This window comes from Danio rerio, chromosome 3 (genome assembly GCF_049306965.1).
Source record: "Danio rerio strain Tuebingen ecotype United States chromosome 3, GRCz12tu, whole genome shotgun sequence".
NCBI lineage: Eukaryota > Metazoa > Chordata > Actinopteri > Cypriniformes > Danionidae > Danio > Danio rerio.
The window spans coordinates 28,661,396-28,678,063 of NC_133178.1; the positions used below are offsets into that span (position 1 = coordinate 28,661,396).

At 36.3% G+C, this 16,668-nt stretch overlaps 1 protein-coding gene and 1 long non-coding RNA gene across 17 annotated transcripts in view; one reads left to right on the plus strand and one right to left on the minus strand.

Moving 5' to 3' along the window:
- Window positions 1-16,668, minus strand: part of grna (granulin a) — a 27,127-nt gene continuing 10,459 nt past the window's right edge. The window contains exons 8-25 of one of the 16 annotated variants that reach the window (XM_073943606.1): window positions 15,442-15,592; window positions 15,246-15,350; window positions 15,073-15,164; window positions 14,319-14,472; window positions 14,117-14,217; window positions 12,603-12,759; window positions 12,413-12,510; window positions 12,159-12,312; window positions 11,408-11,517; window positions 11,154-11,307; window positions 9,217-9,326; window positions 8,947-9,100; window positions 8,182-8,291; window positions 7,842-8,081; window positions 4,334-4,609; window positions 2,962-3,204; window positions 2,636-2,884; window positions 3-983 (exon numbers count right to left, since the gene is read on the minus strand). In XM_073943606.1, coding sequence (XP_073799707.1) covers window positions 831-983; window positions 2,636-2,884; window positions 2,962-3,204; window positions 4,334-4,609; window positions 7,842-8,081; window positions 8,182-8,291; window positions 8,947-9,100; window positions 9,217-9,326; window positions 11,154-11,307; window positions 11,408-11,517; window positions 12,159-12,312; window positions 12,413-12,510; window positions 12,603-12,759; window positions 14,117-14,217; window positions 14,319-14,472; window positions 15,073-15,164; window positions 15,246-15,350; window positions 15,442-15,592 — 2,811 coding nt within the window. In that variant the 3' untranslated portion in view covers window positions 3-830. 16 annotated transcript variants of the gene reach the window in all.
- Window positions 18-931, plus strand: grnaas (granulin a antisense). The gene is given in 1 exon segment (NR_002877.1): window positions 18-931. It is a non-coding gene; the product is annotated as a granulin a antisense (long non-coding RNA).

Genomic DNA, 16,668 nt, shown 5'->3' on the forward strand with positions numbered 1-16,668 from the left:
TAGATATTCAGAAGAATGTTTATTTCAGTTTAATGAAAGGTAATTGGTGTTCAAAACAATACTGGATTCCACTGATTTTAGTCTGCTAAATGCTCAAATATAAATGAAATTGGAAAAAGTGAACAGGAGATACGAAAGAAAATACACAAGCATTTCTCTTTTTATTTTTCTATTACAGCCGACAAGGTTTCAGATGCGTTGTGAGAAATATTCAATACAGAAATGCTGAGAAATCTTTAAGATATCTTTCACAAAGCTTAATTAATATAGTATTAAAACCCTTTAAATTAATGAAGAAAAAAGTTACACACACAAGAGTAAGGACCAAGGGAAATTAAAAAGAGGATATCTGGTAGATCTTAATTTAATACATTTCCTTGTCAAGGGTGATCTAGTCATAATCACAAGACTGCATGATGTCAAGTCTGAAATAATGTAACCTATAAACCTGACATTTCCACATGCGAGTTATAATGAAAGATATGCCACTAGAGGTCATCTACGCTTTAATATGTTACATTTTTACACAATTTAGGAAATAAATAAATCCTCAGCACTAAGCAGTAACGATGGTCATTTTATGAACACACTTTACAAAAATGACACATACTTTCTGACTAAAGCGTAGTTGGTATTACCTTTTAGACAATGGAAACTTACCAAAATGAGTCCTTATTAAACATTTTCTTCTGCAAATAAAATCAACCATGTGAAATTAATCATCTGATTATCACTGATTAGTACATTGAGGAATGTAAAATGTGAAAAAAAATATCAGACACTTGAGCATGTAAGTGTCTTTGGTAAAAATCAATGTGCTGCTGTGATGTTTATAGAGTTAGGGCTCGTTTCTTTTTGGAGAAGAACAACTTCCAGTTGACCCAGTTGCTCCAGTCCAAGTCTCCGGCTGAAATACAGGTGCCACCCGGCCCACACTTATACCCCGCGGGACAGCAGTGTTGCATATCATCACAGCACACCGCCTTCACAGAGAGACAGAATACAAAGCCGAGGATAGAGTTAGGAACAGCCATTTGACTGAGATAGACACGTACAGTTTGCCTGCCATTTGAATGTAGAGTAAAGTCAATAGAACTGAGATCAGAAGACAAGTGCTCATTTCCATTCATGCAGTCTAGAGATATTCCTTCTCTGACGTGGCCTCTTTTTTTGCCAATTGGCATCTTTAAATGAAGTTAATAACTGTTTAGAAGACAGATTCATTTCTCATTTAACCACGACCATAAGTTCCACAAATAACTGAACACTGTTTTATGTCAACATTACAGTGTTCACTCAGAAATGTAATACTTCAAGTTGACACAAAACATGAAGATATTGTGAAGAATGTTTGTTTTCATGTAATAACAGTAATGGGTGTACTACAGTATTAGACGCCACTGACTTTCATTATATGGACATAAAAAACCTGTTCAGCAGAGTTCACTGTTTATTTCACTTTTACCTTTGTTTGTAATTTGAGTTCTTTGAGTTAACAATCCCTTTCAATTGTTTTACATTCAGTGACTAGCAACTAGTTTAAAACGACTAAAATATTTATATTTATGTTCTTAAGTAAACAAGTATATATATATATATATATATATATATATATATATATATATATATATATATATATATATATATATATATATATATACATATATATATATATATATATATATATATATATATATATATACATATATATATATATACATACACATACACACATATACATATATATATATATATATATATATATATATATATATATATATATATATATATATATATATACATACACATATATACACACACACATACACACACACACACACACATACTTGCATACATAAAGTTGAATTTAGAATTATTAGCCCCCCTTTGATTTTTATTTTCTTTTTATATACAAATGTTTTATTATTCTGTCACAAAAGGTTAAAAGTGGAAAGTCTTTCACTATGTCTGTCATATCAGTCATTTATGTTATTAAAAAAAATATTTCCCAAACGATGTTTAACAGAGCAAGGAAATTTTCACAGTATGTCTGATGATATTTTTTTTTAAAGAGAAAGTCTTATTTGTTTTATTTTGGCTAGAACAAAAACAGTTTTTAATTTTTTAAAAACCATTTAAAAGTCAAAATTATTAGCCTCTTTAAGCTATATTATTTTGATAGTCTACAGAACAAACCATCATTATACAATAACTTGCCTAAATACCCTAACCTGCCTATTCAGTCAGGACGTCAGTCACGGTAACTTTTATTTCATGGTTTTGTTCTGGTAATTATCAAGCTAAGCACTATATAAATAACAATGGTCTATAGCAGGGGTGCCCAAACTGTGTCCTGCAGAATTTAGCTCCAACCCCAAACAAACAAGCCTGAGGCACATCATGAAGCTCTTACTAGGCTTTGCTAGAAACATCCTGGCAGGTGTGTTGTGGTAAATTGGAGCTAAACTCCTCAGGACAACAGCTCCCCAGAACCAATTTTTGACAACACTGTTCTTTAGATATATTCCATGAAAAAAAAGTAGTTTTTGCTCCTTAAATGATGATAAAATTACATTTATTTGTTAAATGCAAAATAATGATGTGAATTTTAGAAATAGAGCGCTTTATCCCTTACCTTTGGAGACGGGCAACATCCCCATGTGGTTTGTGAGGTTAGACAGCAGGTCTCACCATCATGACAGCTGAATCCACCACCACACTGAACGTCCTTCACTACAACACTTGGCTGGGGCTTGTTGCTGCGGATGTGAGTGAGTTGAGTAATTTCCACGTACAGCCTAGTGGTCTTTACACAGGAGCGTCTGCGCAGGTCACATCTGTAGCCCTCAGGACAGCAGTGCTTCTGGTCTGGGCAGCAAACAGCCTACGGCATACATGAGGTGTATTAAATATATTGAACAGGAATAAATATACACACATGACATAATCACAGATTTTTACCTCAGGAAAAGGGCAGCAGCCCGTTTCGTCTTTAGACAAGAGGCAGCAGGTCGAATCTGCAGAGCAACTCGACTGTTCATCGCATTTAACAACGCCGAGATCCAACTTTGGAGCTGGTGTGCTTTCAGCAGCGATTTTATTGTACCAGGGGATCACCACGTCTCCCTTAATACAAGACACACTGCTCAGGTTACACTTATAGTGGGCCGGACAGCAGTGCTCTCCATCTGTGCAACATACAGCCTGAGGAAGAACAAGAAATAGTGTCATTATAAAAACAAACCATTTTGCATGAAACATTAAGCTAATTTAATATTGTATTTGTTTCGATTTACTAACACAAACGCACACCGTTCAAAAAGACTGTGATAGGATTTTTTAATGTCTTCTTAAGAAGTCATTATTCTCACCAAAGCTGCATTTATTTGGTCTTATACAAGGGTCAGCCAAATGATTGATTCTGATTGGCTGATAAACTTTGTAAGGTCTGCCTATATTTTCAGTGAACCGCTAAGCTAAAGTAGTTCCAGGCATGTTTTGACCACATTTCCATATCACTACACTGAATGATTTCAGCTATTTCACAATCTAACTAGTACTACACACAGGAGATGTTTGGGAACAAAGTCTTGACAAATATCTGAAAATACTACATCTGAACAGTGTGTTTAAGGGTGCTAAGCATAGTACATCGTAGCAATCATTTGAAAAAACACACACATATTGTAATGAGGCACTTCAGGCGTGCATTATTTTTCTAATAATTCAAGGGCCTGTCGTACATTATCCCATCCTTAAGTGACAATCTCTCCCTAATTGGCATAAGATAGTAGTCTTGTTTTTGAATCTGCCACTATGCTGACACATAGGTATTTGTAGCTCCGCCTTCTATTGAAAAGAGGGCTGGGAACACAATCTCATTTGAATTAAAAGCGACTGTCATCAAAAATTAAGATCAAAGCCTAAGGCAGTTTCAAAGAGTTACAAACATTATTTGTGTGGTATTTTGAGCTGAAACATCACATACACACTCTACAGACATCAGAGACTTATTTTATATCCTGTAAAAAGGGGCACGAAAGGTCCCCTGTGATTGAAACAAACACATTTTGTCAAATTTAAAACCCCAGGCTTTTAAACAGTATTGTATTTAGTGTCTACAAACAATTGGGTCATGATTGTGCATTTCTGCTACATGAACAAGGAAGTGCCTGTAAATAAACTTGCAAAAAAAAAGCAAAGTCATGATGGAAAAAAACAGAACAACCGGTTCTGTTGAAAAACAACAACCTGCAGAACATGTTTTTCCGAGAATTTAGGAATGATTAGCACTAATAAACATTAATTTTATATGCAACAGAGTCAGACTCACATTAGGCAGTGGACAACAGCCCCATTTGTTGGTTTTTGCAATAAGACAGCAGGTGGTGTAATCTGGACAGGATGTTTGAGCATCACATGGAACCCTGTTACCGTATTTCCCCACTGTCACTTTCACTTCCTCATGCTTTCTCTGTTCCTCCTTAGCTGAGGCTGGGATAAGGACTGACATTGGTACAGACGTGCTGTTGCTTTTACAGGTTAATGTTACAAAGTCACAAGTGGTGCCTTGAGGACAGCAGTGGAATCCGTCACTACAACACACAGCCTGCAGGCAGAACAGGCTGACTTTTAATAACTGTTTTATGATAAAAAAGATTAACAAAATTAGTCTAAAATATGCTTTTTTCGGGGTATTTGTGTTTTGTTCCTTTCGCAAAACGAAATTACAATAACTTTTATTTTAGTTTCCACCATTCAGAAGCTTAAGGTCAATTCAATTCAATTCAGTTCAATTCAATGGACTATAAGCAAAGCTAGTGTTTTTCAGCCAATGATGAACTTCCGGTGAAAGCTTAATGTGACTATTTTCAATTTCATAAGGTTATTTTTACAGCATCGATGTTGTAATGCAATTCAAATATAATCAATTAAACAGACTTAAGCCTCCATTTAGTTGTTAAAGCGTAAAAAGAGATGAAAGACGCAGGAGCCGTCATTAGCAGCAGGCTAGCACAGAAACTCCATTGAAAATACTGGGGTGATCCCCTTCCACCCACCTTTATTCAACGGACCAGAGAGATGATGTCTTGTCTTTACCTTAAAAACATTTGATACTCATTAAGAGGACTGAGTAAACAATTAAAATATGGCACCCCTTTATTGAATATGTTGACCATATTAAGAATTACTCTACAAATATATATGTATATATCATTTAATTAATAGATTTTATTTATATATATATTTTTTATTATTATTTTTTGTTTTGCTTTGGTTTATATATATATATATATATATATATATATATATATATATATATATATATATATATAATATATTATAAGATATTATTGTTATTATTATCCTTAGTAACATTGCTATGTTTCTCTAAATACTTGTAATTTTAGACTGAAGTGGTTAAAAAATATGCATTGTTCTATTCTAGATAACAGGACTCTATTTTACAGGATTCTATTTTAACGATCTAGGCGCAAAGTCCAAAGCACAGGGCGCAAAAGAATTAAGGGCATGTCTGAATCCACTTTTGCTATTTTAAGGATGGAAAAATTCGCTTTGCGCCACTGCACATGGTCTAACAGGGTTGAGCTTATTCTCTTAATGAGTTATAGGCGTGTTTTGGGAATAAACCAATAAGAGTCTCAACTCCTATTCCCTTTAAGAGTCAGTTGCGTCACGCCATGGTGCATTTGCTATTTACATGGCTGACTTTGTAAGTGGAAAAACTGAACACTTCACTAGAGAGAAAACAGATAAACAGACCTTTTGCAGCACGAGAATGAGAGAATTAGCCTCCTCATTCATTACTTTCACTTTCACTCTCTTTCGTGGTTAAGGAAACGTGTTGTACTCACAGACATCCATTAGCCTATACATAATTAATTTAGTTTGTTAAGCGCAAGTATTTGTTTCAAATCTTTTTCTAAATTCAGTTCTTATTTCCAGCAAACGAATAACTGAACAATAATAACGAAGTGTGGTCAAAAAACTGAGTTATATCCAAATACACATGCTATGCCCCATATGGTCTAAAACATGACAAGAGGGCAAAGCTTGTTTTTATTAAAACAAATATAAATATGCATATGATAAATAATACTACTACTGATAATAACATTATACAAAAGCAAATTGTCATGAATAAACTAAAAAAAGCCCCCCGAGATGGAGGCATGGAGGCAGTAGTTTTTATATTTATGTAGAAAATAGTCATTTTTGTAGCATTTTAATCCTTTAATTTTTTTTTCATTTGTAAAGATATTTGTGTATTGATGTATATCCTGTGTGTATTAAGCAATGTGTAAGCTAGGCGCACAGCTAACTTGCTCTGAGCTGGACTTTACACCTGCTTTCAGCTGGTCTATTGTGCAGTCTATTTTAGTTCCTCAACACGCCTCTTATCTAAAGCGAAACACCCATGAGTCCACAAAGTGGCGCAAATGGATTTGCTATTTAAACAACATGGCTGAAATCAGGAAAATTATGGTCTGAAAATAGCAACACGTCATAGAAACATGTCTTGGGCCTTATTGCACCGGGTGTATAATAGCGCTCATAGTGTTTGGGAATGAATATATTTGAAAATTAAGAAAAAATAAAACAAACAAAAATACTGGCGTAAAATTAATTTGCATATTTTGAAGACATGGTGCTGAAAACTATAATTTAATGCAGTGCTTCTTATTTGGTCTGATACTCACTTTGTATCGCATCTCAGCCAGTTAGTGAAGATGGAAGTTTTTTTTTTTTGTTTGTTTGTTTTTTTTAATCAGATCTTAAACGCTGCAATTTTGTAAAGAATGACAATTAAACGAAAGCCCTGGGGCTGGCTGACTGAAATTAAAAGTCTGTGTGCATATACCCCATTCAATTCAATTCAATTCAACTCAACTCAACTCAACTCAACTCAACTCAACTCAATTCAGTTAGCAAAAGCATTTAAAAAGTTACAAACAAAAAGATTTTTAAAATAATGCTGCTTTTTAAATGCTTTCATTCATTAAAAAATTAAAAGTGTATCACTGTTTACTGACAAACACTGCAAAATAAGTATTCTCAACACTTAAAAAAATATAATAATAATAATAATAATAATAATAATGGTTCTTGACCACCAAATCATCATATTCGATTGATTTCTGAAGGATCATGTGACACTGAAGACTAGAGAAAATTTAGCTTTGACATCACAGGAATAAACTGCACTTTAATATGTATACAAATAAACCAAGTATCGTTTCTATTGTACATGCATGTTATTTTCTAATAATTTAATGGACTTGAGTAAACAATACTGCTTGTGGTATGCCACTGTTCAGATGTTGTATTTCAAGATATTTGTCAAGACTTTGTCCCCAAACATCTCCTGTGTGTACTAGTTTGATATAAACGGTTCTTTAATATGTATACAAATAAACCAAGTATCGTTTCTACTGTACGTTAATCAAATAAATGCAGCTTTGATGGGCATTAGACCTGCTGAGTGCTTAAAGAACGTCACTGTTATAGAGGCATCGAGGGATGTCACTATGAACGATAAAATTCAAAGTTGAAAATGGAGTGTGTATTTCCTCATTTGGATACTCATGCAAGATTAGATTAAAAATATGAAAAACTTGCGACTTGTGGAGCTGCGCATCGATGGATTTGCTATTCAGTGTTTGGACTTTCAGCAGTAAAAAATTAAACCACACTGAACTAAACTGAACTTTAACTCTGAAGTTCAATTCACTAGAACTTCATTGTAAGCTGCTTTGACATAATCTTCATTGTAAAAGCGCTATATTAAGAAAGATGAATCGAACTGAAAAATACCATACCTGAGAGAAAGGACAGCAGCCCCATTCTCCAGCAATGTTCTTACAGCAAGTGCTGGATTCAGGGCAACCATGAGTAGCGTTGCATTTCACTTTGCCAGATGGCCTCTGACCTGCTCTAAGATGGACGGGGACCTTCTCCACCCAGGGCACAGAGCCTGAAGGGTCATCACAGGACCCCGCAGCAACGTTACATTTCTTACCATGAGGACAGCAGTGGATGAAGTCTTCACAACACACGGCCTGCAGAGAAAATCAACACACACCTCCAACCTTACCCAAAACACACTCTGCTTCAGGATTTGTTGTATGAGATGAAGCTACTTGTTAATGTTTGACTTACTTCAGGCAGAGGACAGCAGCCCCAATCTCCATCTTTATCCTTACAGCAGGTGCTTCCATCAGGACAGGCCACAGTGTCGTTACAGGCAACATCTGAAGACACTGGAGAGACTACAAATAATACAAACAGTAAAATAATAAATTAAATGATTCCTTTTATACTAGGATTGCACAATATAATGTTTTATAACCAATATTGCAATCTGTTCATCTGCAATAGTCACAGCAATAGTCACATAGTCTGGATCACAGTTCAAAACACATAAGATTTGTGAGTCACTCCAGAGTTTAACCATACTACAGTGAAGGTTTTTCATTTGCGCATGCATTTTTAAGGCCTGTGACTGTATGAGAATTTCAAAAGAGATTAAACCATTTGAGCGCAAGTAATTGTATTGTTTGTAACATTAATAAAGGAAAAATGCATTTATTGAACTATACAGTAAAGACTATACAGTGCCATTTTACATTTGATTATTACATATCTGTACCTGAATACTGATGGACTCCCAGAAAATCATCAAGTACTGTTTATTTCACGCTTACCTTTGCTTGTAATTTGGCTCATATTTTATTGATCACTCCTCTACACAATCATTACAATCACAATTCTTTCCAAACAAATCTATTCAGGTTATCCAGTGAAATTGTATTCGTATCACAATATAAACAGAAAAACGAAATATTACAATGTCAGATTTTCCAGTATCTTTCAGCCCTATTGTATACAGTGTTTGAATGCGCTGTATTCATTGTGTTGATGTACCTTTTGTATTAGCCACTTTCTGTTTTCTGATTGGACGGACGGGCACCTTCTCCACCCATGGCACAGAGCCTGAAGAGTCTTCACAGGACCCCGCAGCTACGTCACATTTCTTGCCATGAGGACAGCAGTGGATGAAGTCTTCACAACACACGGCCTGCAGAGAAAATCAACACACACCTCTAACTTTACCCAAATCACACTCTGCTTCAGGATTTGTGGTACAAGATAAAGGGCTTTAATGATAAAGCTACTTGTTAATGTGTGATTTACCTCAGGCAGAGGACAGCAGGCCCATCCTCCATCTTTAGTTTTACAGCATGTGCTTCCATCAGGACAGGCCGCAGTGTCGTTACAGGGGACATCTGAAGATGCTGATGAGGCTACAAATGATACAAACAGTTTCTGAACACACTGATCATAAGATTCCACTAAAATTATATATCTCTAGTGGAACTGACATAAATCCTTGTATTATGTTGGATTTCTCAGAACAATTCTTAAATAGCATGTAGCTCTTACTACAGCTTACACTCCAAGGAGAATAGAAACTCCAACCCCAATTGCTCCACCACACGAACTACTTATACAAACTTTGTGCAATGTTACGGAGAATGATACCCATCCCAACTAGCCCATCCAGATCTGGTTTCTGGAACTCAATCTCCTTGCAACAGCTCCTCCTTCGAGGAGTCTTATTAGAAAGAATAAAGAACCATGGACAAATCCTGAAAGTACAAGTTTGGTTCTGAGGCAGTAACTAATCCCCTTAAATGTGTAAGTCACTGCCTTTGCTGCTCACTATGATGCAGTCGATGACATGTTATTGGGAAAGCACAACCTGATCATCAGTTTTTTTTTAGATAAAGATATAACCCTCCTATAACGCCTCTCATACCCATTTCAGATGTCACAGTAGCTGACTTTCATGTCATTCTGAATTTCTGACCTGGATATGTGCCCAAGGTTCCCTCCACTCCACTAGATCAGATGGTAATTTTGCAAGCACTGTCCTCAGATGAGGCAAAGCCAGCCTTGGTGTGTCTCATTCACACCCTGTGCACATTATGTAGACCACACCGCAAGCTTTAGAATATCTGAGCAGCTGTCTGTCTGCTTCATCGGCCGGTAGAAGGGACAGGGTTTTCTAAACAAAGCTTGTTTCCCTAGATCAAGTGTGCCCAAACTCGGTCCTGGAAGGTTGGTGTCCTGCATAGTTTAGCTCCAATTTCCTTCAAAACACCTGCCTGGAGGTTTCTAGTATACCTAGAAAGAGCCTGATTAGCTTGTTCAGGTGTGTCTAATTGCGGTTGAAAATCTGCAGGTCACCCCTGCACTAGATAGTGGATGTCATCATCACCTTTGAGTACCAGCCTCAAGATGAGGTTTCACTCCACACAAAGTGTGGCCTTCTCTTGGATATGAGTGCACAGAGCTTGACTTCATAGCCCATCGGCAAGTGGCCTGTCGCCCATGGGTAAATTGCCCCCTGGGCTCGCCGGTGATGCATTTTTTGCCCCTTTTTCACTTCTACCCCACTCTGGCAGAGACCTCTAGAGCTGTGGGCTGGGTGGCACCTAATGCATTCGGAAAATTCTATTGTCTCTGAATGCAGCTGGTTTCTTTGTGTATACTTGGTAATTTTACATAATTTGGGATAAACTGCCTTAGAGTCTCACTTGCAATAACATTCTTCCTCACTAAAGAATATGCTTGCCATTTGTTGCCCTTCTAGAAGTTCAAAGAGCAGATATTTTAAGTTTCGCTGGCACCCTAAGTGGTCTAACTCAGTGGAGAGGTTGACACCAGGCCCAGTATTTGTGTTAGCATGCCCTATTGGCAGTCCCTGTACTTGGCTAGGTGTTCCATCTATTGTAATTGCTTAACCAGTAATCCTATGTGTACCGTTATTATAAAAACAGCTGTCTTTTGCTTGACAGCATTTCCTCTGTCTTGTCTATAATATCCTACCCCTAAGGGCCTAGTTTTAGAGGTTCCAACATGTAGTACCTCTTCACTAGGGTAAGTTCCATACGTGTAGGCCCATGTCACCTCCCAGTGACCTCCCAATTTTTTTTTTTAATTAAAATGGATAGTTCGGGTACTTGATTCTGATTGGTTAAATCCTGTTCTAGACTGTTTTATATTACTTAATAGCCAATAAAACATACAGGACAAATTAATTGAAGTAATTCAAGTTTTTAAAGTACCTTGTGTAACAGCCACTTTCTGTTTTTTGATTGGACGGACGGGCACCTTGTCCACCCAGGGCACAGAGCCTGAAGGGTCATCACAGGACCCCGCAGCAACGTTACATTTCTTACCATGAGGACAGCAGTGGATGAAGTCTTCACAACACACAGCCTGCAGAGAAAATCAACACACACCTCTAACTTCACCCAAAACACACTCTGCTTCAGGATTTGTTGTATGAGATGAAGCTACTTGTTAATGTGTGACTTACCTCAGGCAGAGGACAGCAACCCCAATCTCCATCTTTATCTTTACAGCAGGTGCTTCCATCAGGACAGGCCACAGTGTCGTTACAGGCAATATCTGAAGACACTGGAGAGACTACAAATGATACAAACAGTATAATAATAAATTAAATGATTCCTTTTATACTAGGATTGCACAATATGATGTTTTATAACCATTATTGCAATCTGTTCATCTGCAATAATCACATAGTCTGGATCACAGTTCAAAAAACATAAGATTTGTGAGTCACTCCAGAGTTTAACCATACTACAGTGAAGGTTTTTCATTTGCGCATGCATTTTTAAGGCCTGTGACTGTATGAGAATTTCAAAAGAATTTAAACCATTTGAGCGCAAGTAATTGTATTGTTTGTAACATTAATAAAGGAAAAATGCATTTATTGAACTATACAGTAAAGACTATACAGTGCCATTTTACATTTGATTATTACATATCTGTACCTGAATACTGATGGACTCCCAGAAAATCATCAAGTACTGTTTATTTCACGCTTACCTTTGCTTGTAATTTGGCTCATATTTTATTGATCACTCCTCTACACAATTATTACAATCACAATTCTTTCCAAACAAATCTATTCAGGTTATCCAGTGAAATTGTATTCGTATCACAATATAAACAGAAAAACGAAATATTAATGTCAGATTTTCCAGTATCTTTCAGCCCTATTGTATACAGTGTTTGAATGCGCTGTATTCATTGTGTTGATGTACCTTTTGTAACAGCCACTTTCTGTTTTCTGATTGGACGGACGGGCACCTTCTCCACCCATGGCACAGAGCCTGAAGAGTCTTCACAGGACCCCGCAGCTATGTCACATTTCTTGCCATGAGGACAGCAGTGGATGAAGTCTTCACAACACACGGCCTGCAGAGAAAATCAACACACACCTCTAACTTCACCCAAAACACACTCTGCTTCAGGATTTGTTGTATGAGATGAAGCTTCTTGTTAATGTGTGACTTACCTCAGGCAGAGGACAGCAGGCCCAATCTCCATCTTTAGTCTTACAGCATGTGCTTCCATCAGGACAGGCCGCAGTGTCGTTACAGGGAACGTCAGACTCTGAACATTCAAAAAGTAAACAGAGAGTGTTTTGTTTTGTTGTATGTGTACCTGCAAGTTGATTCAGCCTTACTGAGTGTTTATTGGCTTACTTTGTGTGCCAATCACATTGGGAGTAGTAGTTGATTGCACAGGTGTCTGTTTTACCAAGGGTTCTCTGGTACATAAAGGGTCTTCACATTTCATAGCAGCAATGTTACATTTCTTGCCCTTAGGACAGCAATGGACAAAGTCTTCACAGCACACGGCCTACAAAATAAAGTTAAAACAGTATTTGAACTTAGTAGGTTTTTAGGTTTTTTAGGTTTAACAGTTAATATTGTGTCTACTGTTTCATGGTGCCGGGTGATTAACATATCTATGTTAATATGCGAATAAATGACAATAATAGTCTCCTTAGCAATATATTTTGCTAATGAACTTAGCCCAGTGTTTTATATAATTCAAGACAGGGGCTTTTAACATTTTCCTTCTCAGGGGGATTATATTTGTTAAACTCATTGTAAAAAAAACACCAATGTAAAGATAACGATATATAAATACTAGGTTCGATTGTTTTAAAATACTGAACCCATAACATATTAAAGCAAAATTTTCACATTTGATCTAATAATGAAAAAGATGTATATTTAACGGCATTCAAAAGTCTGGAGTGAGTACAAATAAAAAAAAAAAAAAAGAAATTATTAGTATTATTATTTAACATTTATTTATGTGCTTTTTTGTATTTTATAAAACTACAACACAATATAGAAGAGAAAAAAATACAATACAATAATAATACATATAAAATACAATACATAAAAACACTAACCTATGACAGAACAACCGAACAACAGAACACAGAGGGACAAATGCACATAAAAGCAAAATATAATTTAGCTAGTCAGGCAATGCACAAATAAAAGGACTTATAACTGTTCTTATATTACCAGAACAATGTATTATTCTGACTATAGTTTTATTGTCAAATAATAGTTTGGGCACATAATTAAAAACATCATAGATTATGAATAGTCAATATCAATTACACTCAATCTTTAATTATTATGTTATTGACAGGGATCACTGGTTATTATTATTATAATTATTATTTAACATTTTTATATTAGTTTTATTATGCTGGAAAAATATAAGTTTTTTTCCAAATCAGTATTATTCCTTTAAACTTCATCCAATAATTCTCTAAAAATGTATCAGCTTTCACAAAAATATAATGGGACTAAGCCGGCTAAGGGACTAAGCCGAAGGAAAATGAATGTATGAAAATTCTTATTTTTAAACATGTAACTTTATTCACTGCTTTTGATTAAATGAATGCAGCTTTGTTGAGCATAACAAGATGTTTTGAAAGGTAGCATATACATTCATATTATTTAAATAATGTCTAGAAAAAATCTACCTCTGAAGGTGACAGCATATGTTTTGTTAGATGGATATATTTAAAATATATATATTTTACTTTTACAACCTACATAATTCTTTTCTCAAATTTTCTGTAGACCCTCAAGCTTTCCCAGAGCACTCCTTCTTCTTATTAGCTTATTATTCATACTGTGCTCCCAACTAATCTTGCTAAATAAACAGATCTAATGAGTTGATTTACCTCAGGCAGAGGACAGCAGGCCCAATCTCCTTCTTTAGTCTTACAGCAAGTGGTTCCATCAGCACAGGCAGCAGTGTCGTTACAGGGAACATCTGAAGACACTGAAGAGACTACAAATGATTGAAACATTATAAGAACCAATAAAATGTAGTATTATACAGTGAACAATTATACAGTTTTATACCAGTAAACTGAATTGTACCTTGTGTAACAGCCACTTTCTGTTTTCTAATAGGACGGACAGGAACCTTCTCCACCCAGGACACAGAGCCTGAAGGGTCTTCACAGGACCCCGCAGCTACGTCACATTTCTTACCATGAGGACAGCAGTGGATGAAGTCTTCACAACACACGGCCTGCAGAGAAAATCAACACACACCTCTAACCTTACCCAAAACACACTCTGCTTCAGGATTTGTAGCAATATAAAGATGTAATGCCTGAAGCTGCGTTCCAGACACAGTATGAGGTGAGAATTTCACCAGTAAAATGTCCCACTTCCATCCTAAATGCATTCCAGTCAATTGTGCATCACATTTTCACAAGATGTGAAGATTTCATAACATTTCATGTTGTTGTGCCTGTCATGGCTAAAACTAAAAGAACAGAAAATGCTAGCTGTCCTCTGAATACAGCTGACAAAATAAAGAACATTATATATTGCACCAGAAATAGCCTTTATTCGCCTTTATTAGCAGAGTTCCCACTAATTTTGGGCTGTAAACATACTTGAATGTTTATTTATTTGATTAAAATAAAGTAGCTCTGCGCTAATTTTCCTGAAGCAAAACTAGCCGTCATCTTTGAAGTGTTGTTAAATGATGCATCGTACTAAAGTCATGTTCTTCAATCTCCCCTGAGCTTAGGGGTCATATGTCTGACTTTTAGCTGCGTTCTAGACCTTATTTACAAACCGGAAGTAGCAAAACTTGCCTGACATGATATGTGTGATTTACCTCAGGCAGAGGACAGCAGGCCCATCCTCCATCTTTAGTCTTACAGCAAGTGCTTCCATCAGGACAGGCCGCAGTGTCGTTACAAGCAACATCTGAAGACACTAAAAAAAATGTGTTATACTTTATATGTACGCATAAAACATATATTTTGTGCTCTACAAATTTCCACACACCCCCTTGGTGTTCGGCAGGCAGCGTAGTCATTTGGTTAGCTGCAGTAGTAGTGCTTGTAGTGCCTGTAGGTCTAGCTGTAGTGCGTTGAGTTTCAGGCCTTTTTTCTGCAGATTTCGAAGGAGAGAGGTAAAATGCTGAATTATGTTGCTGTAAGTAACATGAAAAAGAAATGTAATGTCTTAAAATAAACCCTACGTTTGTGATCTTCCCATTCAGCCCTAAGGCGAGCTGGGAATTTGTCCCACATGGGCAGCTCCTGGTTGGTTGAGGATACGCATTTCAAGGCTTTGACGTCACAAACAGTGTCCTCTGGGCAGCAGTGGATTTTGTCATCACAGCATACAGCCTACAGAAAATATGCATAATGGAGAAAATAACGCAGCTGAAATACTTGTTGTGTCCGAAAGAAATGCCCAGGGGGACATTTGCACATTATTTAGCGTTAATAACCCAACAGATTGAATTAAACCATCAAAATATGAGTAACTCTATATTGGAAATGATTTAAAGATTTTTTTTAAATATAATATTTTTATATTTTTATAATATTTTGACCTTAAAGCAACACAGAGCAATACAAAAGCAATAACAATTATAAAGACAGAAAAGAAATGCAAAAAAAAACAAAAACTTTAAAACCATTATTACATCGGTTCCTCCAGTAATGTTACACATGTTACATCTAAGCCAGTGGGCCCAGGCAATATGGTGATCTTGAAGACGATGACAGGGTTATACCTTTAAACTGTTATCCTTGGCATTTTATGGTGGTTTTGTGGTGGCATTGTGGTTTTGATGCTTTTTTCCAGAAAAAGAAATTAGCTATCACCATTCAATATTGGACAGTTTTTTTCATGACTGAACCCATGAAGTGGGTCAGACCAACCAAAAACAGTGATTGCTGGACATTTTGTTCTACTCCCTCAGATTATGTTAGCAAAACTGTATTTGAATGGTTATAAGGTTAAGCGATACTACAGTCTCACCAATCCTTATTAAAATGTATGCTGGTAGCACAATCTGATAGGTAGTATATATTGTCATTAAAATGTCCTAGCTATTTTTTAAATGGGAGGTAGGAAAATCTGACAGGGTAGGACAAACGACAGAACACTGGCAACTTTCCAAAGCCGTATGTATTAAACACTATCTAGTTTGAGGAATGAGCTGTATACTTGGATGATGTTGAGGTTTATAGACCTTGGAACAACAACTTTGCTTCATCCCCGTCCTGTTCAAACTGTTCAAACAAGATCACCATTATCTTCTGGGTTTTCCAGGGCTATGGTAACTTTTTTGAACTTATGTTGGGACAGGGTTTTGCATAGTCTGTGTGAGCTAAGGGTCTCCCCATTGATCGCTTCTTAAGAGAATAGTAGAATATTATAGGAGTTGGGTGGCATGGTGGCTCAGTGGTTAGAA